Source organism: Buceros rhinoceros, unplaced genomic scaffold (assembly GCF_000710305.1).
Source record: "Buceros rhinoceros silvestris isolate BGI_N320 unplaced genomic scaffold, ASM71030v1 scaffold13539, whole genome shotgun sequence".
Lineage (NCBI taxonomy): Eukaryota > Metazoa > Chordata > Aves > Bucerotiformes > Bucerotidae > Buceros > Buceros rhinoceros.
In genome coordinates this window covers 49,806-60,929 of record NW_010431000.1, presented here as the reverse complement: position 1 = coordinate 60,929, position 11,124 = coordinate 49,806, and the positions used below count along the sequence as shown (strand labels likewise).

Genomic DNA, 11,124 nt, shown 5'->3' with positions numbered 1-11,124 from the left:
TCCCTCGGCTTGTCTTGGACTTTGTGATCACGAGTCTTTTCCATTTGTTTTCTTATTCCTTTCATAAGCTCTAACATGTTTTGAAGCTGTGCTCATTGTAGGAGTAAAAATACTCAGCCGACAGTATATGGAGAAGTTCTGGGCTGGAGGCAGACAAAATAGCATCCTTGCCCTGCGTAACAGAACAGTTCAGAAACAAAGCTTTTTCCACCCTTCCTGGACTGCAACCTACACAACAAGCCTCAGAAAAAAACTGAATATTTGGCATCAGTCTCAGTTCAGAGAGCACTCAGGTTCAGAGAGAGAACCGTTGGGAATGCGTCGTGTGTTGTGACAGTGCTGGCATCTTTCAGTTCCCCACCCACTAAGCATCACACAAATCAAAAAGACCTTTGGGCCAGCTTTGTGCTGACCTGTGGGAGAAGTGGGATTGACTCCGAGTTCAGGAGGTTGTCAGGGACAATAAAAAACCCAGTCACAATTGTTCAAGCCTTGGGGGCATAAGTGATGAAACCAGCATGCTGCCAAATACTTTTAGGATGTATTAACTTGACACAACGCTGTTGAGAAAGCAGAAGTGAGTACTCCAAAGGATGCTACAGTAAGTTTCTGCGGAAATAAGGCCAAAGTTACTTCCTCCACCCCAAAGATGTGTTATTCCAGAGTTCCCACCTATACGTAAATACGACAGAGATTCACATTCAAAGCTTTTACACTGCACCCACAGGAGCGTGCATGTAGAAGTGCATGAACAGATCTTGTAACCATATGGCTAATGATCGAGCTTATGGTACAAAGGCTTGTACTCGCCACTTGTGGGGGCTACTTTGAAGGCTTATATAATTCAGATCATGCTGTTTTAAAGAAATAACCCATCAAAAGAAAAATATTTGAAGAGAGGAAATCCAGCTTAAGTTCTCATCTTTATCAGAGCATATGATTACAAATGATGCAGAATAACTCAATGGTGAGGAGGCTCTGAGACAGGTAACTCATGGGGAGCGAGACAAGCCAGTGTGTTAAGAAAACAGAAAATGAGACAAACATGCTAATGCTGCTTTTTGTTTTCTACACATTCGACTGGCTTGAAAGGGTTTTCCATCACCAGGTACACTACAAGAGTTTTCAGTTTACACAGAGTCATGCAAACCAAACTAAGTGAAAGCTGCAAACGCAGGATATATGTTAGCCGTTAGTAGAATGCCAAATGGGAATACATCTCTGCCTTTCGTATTAGCAACAAACACAGTCTTCACGCAAGCTTGTTTTACTTCTTATCATATGAATCCTTTGCCAATTAAAGTGGTCCTAGTTCAAATGTTAGCCCTTTTCTGAAACGAAGCACAGTTCTACGTGACACACAGTATAGCTTACAATTGTCCTGGATTGTCTGGGACAGTCCCACCAGTGACCAAGTGGTCCCGTGGTGTGGGAGCACTGCTCTTGGAGCTCCCACACCTTGAGACTGCTCCTGCAGGTCCTCTCATTGGCACCCTGCTTCTGTACCAGGCAGGCAGAGCAAAGAAGAGGATGCCAATCAGAGGAGCAGAAAAGGAAGAGGGAAATAAGGGCGGGTGAGGAGGATAGGAGGACAGACATGGAAAGGGAGGAGAAGAAAAACAAGAAGGTTCGGGAGAGGAGAGAGAAACAACAATAAATTAATCATCTGAACCGAATGCACCAACTAATACAACTGCAAGACATTTAAAAACTGTTCCGCAGGCTCATCTCTCCCATTATTTTTCCATCCTACAGCTGTAACTGCTGACGGAGACAGTAAACCTTGGGTCCCCCTGCAAAAACACCAGACCATGATTTATTTCAAATCCTGCAAGTAAAGTCCATCATGTAACTGCCACGTTCCTAAAATTTTTGGGGTCTTCATACAGACATGCAACACGAAGAGGAAAGATCTGGGATTTGGGATAATTTTTCCAATCTTCGCCCTCAAAAGTCTACCAGGTTTTCCCACGTACCTTCCTGAAAGAGAATGGAACACATCCTCTTGGATCCCTTCTCCATACCTGAAGGGACTGGGAGAGGCTACTTCAGCTGTGCCTTTTGCAGAAAATGTAAAGCTTAGTCAGCTGGCTTCAGTATTACTTGTTGCCATGTCACTCAGCCCTGCGCACAGAGGTTTCAAGACTCCACAGCCTGATCTGAGTTTTCCTGAGCACTGACAGGTGATTACTTACAGACTTTTAATTTCATCTGGCTTGATCGACTGTCACTTTGGACCCTTGTAGGTGCAAAGAAAAGTCATCCTGGTGCTTTCAGGAAGCTTTCAGAATGCAGTCAGACAAATCCTTCATTAGCTGCTGCATTCTTTTGTATTCTCAGAAGAGGTGAGAACCCACACAGCTCGGAAGCTCGCCTTGTAATTCATACGTCTTGCAAGAGAAGTCAGCCTCACTCTGAGGCACTCACAATTGGGAGTGTTGATATGCCGCATAAACTGTGCACATATCGGTACAACTGTGGCCAAAAATTGAGGTCTTTGACAAGTGCAGTAGCCAACACATTAATCTCATCTTACCTCATCCAAAACCCAGCACCCTTCAGACCTTAGGACCTATCACAGCACAACACCCTCGGAAACTGCAGTTTTGCCTACATTTCACCGTAAAATTTCTGCTTCTAATTGTTTGACTATAGATTCTGGTAATTTATATTAATCTGATGAAGAAAGGGAAGTGAATTGCCTAAGAAGCTATATATGAAAACTGATGTTGACAAATTTACCAGAACAGCAAATTCCAAATGCCAAAGAAGGGATTATATTGAAGTATCTGGAATTGAAAAAGGACATATAAAAAACGTGTAGAATAGCTATGACTCTTCAGCAGAAAAGATGGAAAGGACGGTTACAAGGGTTTATTTCGCAGCTCTTTTAAAATGAAGTACAAAATCGTTGCTAACACAGAGCCGGCAAGAAAAAACAACAATATGGAGAATGTTAAAACCTTCCTTTTTTTGCTTTCTTCAGTCTAGAATTTGTTATGGGGTAGATTATTCCTTCAGCCTATTTTCATGTGCAGTCATTATGAAGAGACTATTATGGAAATCAGAGGCAACCTCACTGCAGAGGAGCTGTCGACCCGTTTAATTAGGCCCATCAGCTATAACCAGAGCGGGTAGGACAGCAACACTAGAGGAGCTGCCAGCGCCAGCGCTGCTTGGTAGCGTTGGGTGGCACAAAGCACGTTTTCCCTGTGTCGGGGATTATCAGTGTTAGTGTGACAAACAGGAAGCCTGCTCCTGTTGTCTTGTTACATGCTGTTTTGCAGGTACTGTATTTTTTTTGTGAAAAAGGCAGACTGCCTGCTCATTGCAGGGGGAGCTTCCTCCACAGCCACACAGCAGGAGCAGCTCAATCAGCTTTCGCAGCGTAGGACTGCAACATCGACAGACTCGCAAGTCCGCGAGCCTGAAGGGTACGTGGCAGACTGAGATACTTCTCGGAGAAGCAGGGCACTTGCTGACCCATGGCCAGGCTTCAGAGAAATAAATCTTACCTAAAGGCACAGCAGGGGTTTTCATGCCTGGACTGAGACTAGTGCTGCAAAGTGCAGAAGAGACTGATGCTTATGCTTATATTGCTGGTAATTCAGTGGTACAAAACGATTGTAAGACCTGCTTAATCGGTCACTTAAACTCTCTCCACAGCTGCTTTTGCATCATCAAAGCAGAATAAAGCAGCTGGAAGGTACAAGGGTTTCTGGTGTAAAGCACCTGGCCGTTGTACTGTTGTCATTTGTCATTTCATGTGTTACTACATTTTAGTGGTATTCGCCCAAAACAAAATAGGGTTTTTTCTTTTGTAACTCGATCTCAAAACATTCATGTTCACTAGGTAGTATGCCATGCCTTTTCATAGAAAAAAGGAGGAACAAAGCCTTTATAGGAGTAAATGAGAAATTGGAAAGATATATCCTTAAAAGAAGGGGGAAAGAAATTGTCGTGGTCCAATATTCTATTGAAAAAAATATCATTAACTCTCTTGCTGCCTATTTTTGTTAAAACTTTATGATGAAAAAAAGGGATGCAACAATCTTCTTCTCACTTTTACACCCAACAATTGCTCTCCTCTTCAAATACCAAATGAAAAATTATTACCTTCTGTCGTGATGTTCTGCATTGCATTGACAGCTTTAAAAACATAAACCAATTCATTTTTCAAAGGTCTGCATGAGATTAGGAAGTATTCCCAACTCCACTGTGTATCTCACAAATCAGGACACCAAGGAGATTTAAAGCCAAAAATCTCAAAAGGTGCCTCTGATTTTCATAGTCCAATGAAAACCTTAGAGCTGCATCTGTTCAAGGCGTTACCCGTTTGTTCCAGAACTGCTCAGGTCTCCTCTCAGCAGCGTGCCATTCTCCTGCGGATTCAGCCTCACTCCTGAGCTGCCAGCAGGCAACGAGGGGGTACACAGCCAGAGGCGGCCTGTAAAAACGCTCCCTTTGCCAACCGTCACCAGGCAGCTGTGTGGCAGCAGCGGGAAGAGCAAGACAGGAGCTCTGCACAGGCTCTTCTCGCCACGCCAGCTGCTCTCGAACGCACAGCTCTCTCACTTCAGCAGCACCTGCAGCAGGGAGCTGGGAACGCTGTTCTCTAACCAGGGCAGGATGCCCGCAGGGAGAACAAACATGCCACCGCACTACTGGTATTGTTACTAGCTGTGTGTTCTGGGTAAACTGGGGGGAAACAAGTAAGCTTAAACTCTTTCTGTGGGATAACCCACAGCAGTCCCTTTTGTCAGTGCCCAACTTTGGGCAACAGCGAGAAAACTCGTGATAAAAGAGCGACCACTTCTAAAAAGGAGTTCTATCGAAAGAGACTGCACGGATTCACAGTTGTGTCATCAGCTGAACTCACTGGTGTAATTTACTGTTCCAGATTTCAAAGGGGTATGTATGTTACAGGTCAGAGATACTCCTCTTCTGTCCCCGCAGTCTTGGCCCACTCAGAGTTTTTACTCACCCACTGCCTCAGGTCTGTGTTTCACTGGACATCACCCTCTGCGCTTAGCTCTGACCTCTTCTCTTTACTGTCCTCTCCACTACTGTTCCCCTTTCAGCTTATTTTTTTCAGAATAATTCAGCCTAAGGCTAACATAAGCCACGGGGAATTTCAGCTTTAGCAGTAATAATCTGATGCAATTACAAGCAACTGAAAAATCTTTCAATGAAAATATCACCAAAAGTCATAACTACGAAGTATTCACACGCTCATCCTGTCACAAACGCCCTCCTGCAGGCATCGGTACAGCCACACATACTAATTAGGAAAGAATAAAGCTGCTTGTGCGAACAGCAGAATAGAACACAACGCTCACAGGTGTTGTATTGACGCAGACATATCTTTCTCCATCACACTAACACGTTGTACCCTGTGAATGACATTTTAAATGTTATCTTGTGAATTTTACAATTCCTGTTTTACTTCTAAGGACTGATTTTAGTCGAATGAAAAAAGACTCAAAAGAATGCAACGTACATTTGGAAACGAATGCCTCTGTGTGACATACCTCTCTTCTACTGAAAGTTCCTTCAGCTGCTGGTGGGGTTTTGTCCCTTCCATTTCTCGGATGCTTACTGCATAGATCTTCGTGGTGTAGTCAATTGCTTTTTCTCTTGCAACATCACTATCATAACCTTAGAAAAGCAAATCACAAAATAAAACAAACTACCCTTGTTTCATAGTGGAAGAGTAGAAAACAAGAGAGATCTGCACCAAGAAAAGGAAGGAAACAAGTTTCTTGCCCACTTCTAGTTAAACGCCCGTGCAAGTCTTTGCAAAACGAAGACTAAATTCAAGACGTTTTATACAATCCTTTTTACCTCCGTCTTCTTCTGCATCCGTGTCTGACTCTTCACTATCAACCAGCTTACTCTCCTGAATGCCCAAAAATTCTCTGGTCCAGATCATCAAAGCTGTGTCAGCACCACCTACAGTCAGCAGCACGGAATCATTGTGTAACCACCGCACGTTGGTTACCTGCGCGCTGTGCCCCACGTACTTCTTGAATTTTGCATGTTGGCCCTGCAGCACAAAGAGTTCGTGTATGAACAGCCTGACAGACTGTGAACACAGCCCTCCTCATTCCCTTTTCTTCAGAGTTTCTAATCACAGAAATAAATGCACTTATTACCTTCACTGGATATGAAAATAGCTTCACAAACCCAAAATCATCTCCCGTAGCGAGCAGTGTTCCATCTTTTGTAAGACTAGCTGCGTTTACAACGGTGACGTCACTGTGCGTGGGCCAAATTCCCTCACAAGTAGGACCAAGAACACACGTCCAGGTGTCCCACTCGATCTTCTCTATCTGCAATCAGAATTTCCCCAAAAGGACTCATCTTAATACATTCCAAATGCATGCCGGTTTCATGTGTATGTTTCTCTATGGTTCATATTTACTTGATTGTTTTAGTGTTTTTATAAACTGTTGACTGTTTCCAGTTTCCTAATACAAACTGCATATCTTCATCAAAAGGCTTAGAATTGTAAACACTCCCACTTTCCCAAGGCAGAGCATGACACAAATCTCCTCAAGGGTTTTCTGAAGTGCTCAACATTAGTAAATTGGTACGAGGACTGTGTGTCGCAAATAATCAAGATCCTGAAATCCAGGACACGCTGTTTCAAGGTGGTTTATAACCTGTATGCACACCGATTACACAGAAAACAGACGACTGCGCAGGAAAGGGGACTCAGGGAAGTGGCTGCTACTAAACAAACAACAATGAATTCAGAGAAACAAACAGAAACTTGCAAGTTCTACCATTTAAAGAAAGACCTTACACAGAATGGTTAAATAATTCTAATTCTAACCACTGTAAATAGAGTATTTTAAAAAGAAAAATTAGACCATTTGAGGAAAACATATGCTAATTTTCAACAGTCCAGAAAAATAACTTTCACAGTAAAAAATCCAGTAAGTGTAATTCATACCTCAGCAATTCTTATAATATGCCTTTTCCCCCTTGGTGCTTCAAAAAATAGTTGTTCTTTGGCACCAGAATTGACTTGCAATAACTTTCCTGGATATGAAATAAGAGTTTATTATGAAATTTATTTATGATTATGAATATTATGAACTTTCTTTTGATTGAGTGAAGAGATTTCTGGGGGTAAACAAAATTATCCTCCAGAGAATTATTCACAGCAAAAGCAAAACAGACACTTGGAATCACTCTCATAAGAACCCTATGCTCCCATCCAACATCCTCAAAAAACTACTGTCTTGCAGCAAATCACTTTCTTCTGATAAGAAATATTTTGTTTGTGTTTTCATCATCATGATAAAGTAAAAAAAAAAAAGCATACACTATTCTTTTTCATAACAATTTTGCAAGACAGCTTTGCCAGAAGTTAAAACCATTGTGAGCTCCTGTCTATTCCGCACTGCCAAACTGGCACGTAGCCCAGCTACACACCGAACTGCCCTGGCACGGGACGTTTACCATACCCGGACAAAGAGCGTGATATCATGAGGATAATTCTGTGCACAACTGAGTGTACGTCAGCAAGAATTTGTGCACAAAACAGCAAAAATGCTTTCAAATTCGGCTTTGCTACCTTCGTGATATAAGAAAATCAAAGGCATTTTCAGGATTTTTCAGATTATAACAACTAGTATAAGAAATCCTGTGAGGGTTTGTTACCACAGAAACAGTTCTACAACACTGAACTCCAGCAGGGAGAGCACTCTTCCTGAGGAACAGCGGCTTATCACGGGATATGAATGAGTGCTGCTCCAGCGGTGCAGTATGTGACTCTGGTAGTATCATCCCCCTCCTACCTGACCCGTATGAAACAGTTTAGACAATTTACTATCCTAGTCTTTTACATCTAGAAGTTCACTTGGAGTTTTCCAATAAATACCATTCAGGACACAGAGAATTTCCAGTTTTCTTATACTTTCTCTCTGCATGTGTAACACACCCAAGAACTGGCTAGTGCAGAGGCACAGGCAGTGTCAGACAGTCAGGTCACCAGGGCTGCCAGCGCAGCTGCCGTGGCTTACAAGCTCAAGCACGGCACCCGGACCCGAGCGGGTCCTAAAGGAGTTTAGCCGCTGTTGTCCTAGTGAGCTAGCACCACATTTTGGAACTAGCACAGCAGGGGAAGCAGGACTCAGACACACAGGTGGTTCCACATGGAATCATATTAGGCCTGGGAAGGCTTATTTGCATGAGCTCATTATCGATCCTGCTGGACATAATTAGTTGTGACAGTAAGGCTCTCTAATTTCCTTGCAGTGATTGCCTTGTAATGCTCAGCAAAGAAGAAAGGAAACCAGCCATAAAAGGTGGGAAAGAAACAAGTGCCACAAACCACAAAAATACAAAAAGAAAAGCAATACTCTGTTCGTCAGTGACATTTTAGGCATATGTTGCCAGCAGTGATGTATCATGTACTCTGGTACAAATGCCACAAGCGAGGATGAATTCTACCAACAAATGTAATCGCGCTGAACTCGCACTGTCGCTTGGTGCTGAAAAACCATTTGCATTAGTCGTTACAGTTTATCTCAGTAACTGGTACAGAAGAGTTTTCTGATATTCCATTTTACAGGCATCTTAAATCTGCGGTCAAACATCTTACCTCTTGAGTCCCAGTCAATGTGTGTGATATAGCTAGATGCACCCTTACAGATGCCAACTCTTTTGCTGGTAAGAACATTGTAAATATCTACAAAATTGTCATGGGAAGCCACAGCCAGGTACTTTCCTGAGTCTGTGAAGAGGAGAGACAGAGGTTATTACAGGTTATTAAAGTCCGCGTTATAACTACTATTGTTAAGTGTTTCTACTACTGTGGTGCATCCAAACGCAGTGGTTGCGGCGGGCCCCACTCTACTAGGCTGCATACAACCATAGCGGATTGTAAAATATTTAATGCAAGGAGCACATATGAAGCCAGTCTATCTTTCTGAATCTTTTGTCTAGGGGAGAAAAACAAACTCCAAGATAAACGCTGTCCTTTCACCTTATCATCTGATTATACCTCGTGAGAACTTTATATCTGAGATCATTTCCTTTCTGTGGTGAAAAGAGACCATGTCTTCAACAGTGTCAGCATTTACCACCAGAAAGCTCCCATCATTCAACCCTACGGCCAAGGCTTTCCCGTCCGGAGAAAAGGCACAGCACCGTCCACCTGCAACAGAAAATGGAACCGACTGCCCTAAGGTTTACAAACCTGGGATGGAGAAAACCATCCATAAACTGCAAGTTCATTATTATATTCTGCTAGCATATACTTTTAAAATAGATTTGTTATTTATTAAAATAAATATGTGATGGAAGGGTTATGATTAATGTTGTATTAGATAGGAAAGTACCCTCTCTGTAGGCTGTTCTTCAGCTGACAATGGTGATTTGATCAGTCCTGAAATAGACTCTTGGAACCAGAGGAAAACAGATTACAGTTCATTTTATTATTATTCATTACAGTAGATTATAATCCTTTTTCTTTCTACCCTTTTCATTGACTTGACACATGCCAAAGACAATACTTCCTCTGCTTCCTATTTCTTAATGACTATGTCCTCTTCCTACCTAATTAATGCCTGTGATGTGCACGCAAAGCCAAGCTGGAGCTGTTACCAAAGCACAGCGGTACCGTACTATTGCAGCGCGTGGCCGAAGGAGAAGCGCGTGGCCGAAGGAGAAGTACCTTTCTTGAGCTTCCTCACTGCCAGCATGCGGTGCTGGGAGGAAAGCTCCCAGATTCGTAGCGTTTTATCATCGCTCACTGTCGCACAGACAGGCAAAAGAGGATGAGCTGCCAAGCCCCAGACCTCTCCTTCCATGTGTCCCTAAAGGAAATCATTTAATAAAAGAGAAAATAACATATTTGGGTTTGTGTAGTATGTTCTAGCACTTGTCCTGCCTCCTTTCACAAGTGTCAGGCAGTAAAGCTTTCACTATCTCCTCTGAAAAATTTTCCACTTTCAAAGAGACCTGAGAGTCCAGTCCATTTCCTCTGATAAGCATCTAAAATACACTCCTCCACTACTACTAGTTGTAATTCCTGTTTTCCCAATGCTCTCTCTTCTAAATGAACAGGAAATATGCTTCAAATAGGACTTTAACCTGAAACACTAATAATGGGATAACCTGTCTTCAAGCCTTATATAATTTTTTAGATCCTGAAGAACTTGTTTGCCCAACTTAGTTCTTTTCATCTTTCCTCAGAACTCAGCTTTCAAACTTTTTCATCACACTTCCTGCTTTTTCTAGTTTTCCTTCAATTCCTTTCCTACAGCCTGCAGGCACTGCACTTCAAGGTCAAATCATTTCTCACTACTCTCAGACAGGACTTCAGTTTGGTAATGGGCATTTTCGTTGAGATGGAAAAATACCACTGAAAGAAAAAGGGGTGGAACTATCATGGCATCTTGATTACACCCTGTGTATTTTCTGGTTTGGCTCAAGTCTGATGCATGCAAGCATGTCATTCATGATGGAGGACAATTGTAACACTTCTCTCTATCAGAAAACTCACAGCAATCAGGTAATTTTACTATCTTGCAATCTTACTATTCATGTGAAGAAAACTACATTAGGATGGGATTGCAATTCCAAATTAGTGAATGAGCGAAAATAATTTATAAAACGTAAATTCGCACGTTCTGGTGATTAAGGCTGTCATGCAGACAATACGAACTTGAAAGATAACTTTGTGATCAGAACTAACTGGAAAGAAAAATACCAAAGAAACAATAGTTTTGTAAAAAAAGAAACATGTTAATTTAGTCAGCTACAGAAAACAAAAAGTTAAAACTTAACAAATTATGACTCAGTAAATTACATATACAATTTTCTACTTACAGACATTAAGTTATTCAAGACACAAACCCACAGCAACATCAAATACATCAGCTGACACATATGAAAATTTTTTAATCAAACTTTTCAAAACACTTGCACAAAGAGGTCTCTTCGTGCTTTGCAACACATGCCATGACAACTGTGTGTCTCCGTAGAAAGCTGGCATAACTCTGGAACAGTTTCCACCCGTGCAAGTACGGGGTCCCTCACAATATACTGTACTATTTTAGTAAAAAGCAAATAAATGGAACTACACTGTCAAAATAAAATAAAAACCCT

The 11,124-nt window shown here is 42.0% G+C and overlaps 1 protein-coding gene across 1 annotated transcript in view; it reads right to left on the bottom strand.

Annotated features, from left to right (window-relative positions):
- LOC104499712 (echinoderm microtubule-associated protein-like 6) overlaps positions 1 to 11,124 on the bottom strand; it is a gene marked incomplete at both ends in the record, with an annotated part of 57,856 nt that overhangs the window by 5,105 nt on the left and 41,627 nt on the right. Inside the window, 7 exons of the mRNA XM_010143258.1 lie at positions 5,532 to 5,658; positions 5,845 to 6,046; positions 6,156 to 6,332; positions 6,959 to 7,047; positions 8,615 to 8,746; positions 9,017 to 9,169; positions 9,689 to 9,830. Coding sequence (XP_010141560.1) covers positions 5,532 to 5,658; positions 5,845 to 6,046; positions 6,156 to 6,332; positions 6,959 to 7,047; positions 8,615 to 8,746; positions 9,017 to 9,169; positions 9,689 to 9,830 — 1,022 coding nt within the window. The remainder of the gene's footprint in view (positions 1 to 5,531; positions 5,659 to 5,844; positions 6,047 to 6,155; positions 6,333 to 6,958; positions 7,048 to 8,614; positions 8,747 to 9,016; positions 9,170 to 9,688; positions 9,831 to 11,124) is intronic.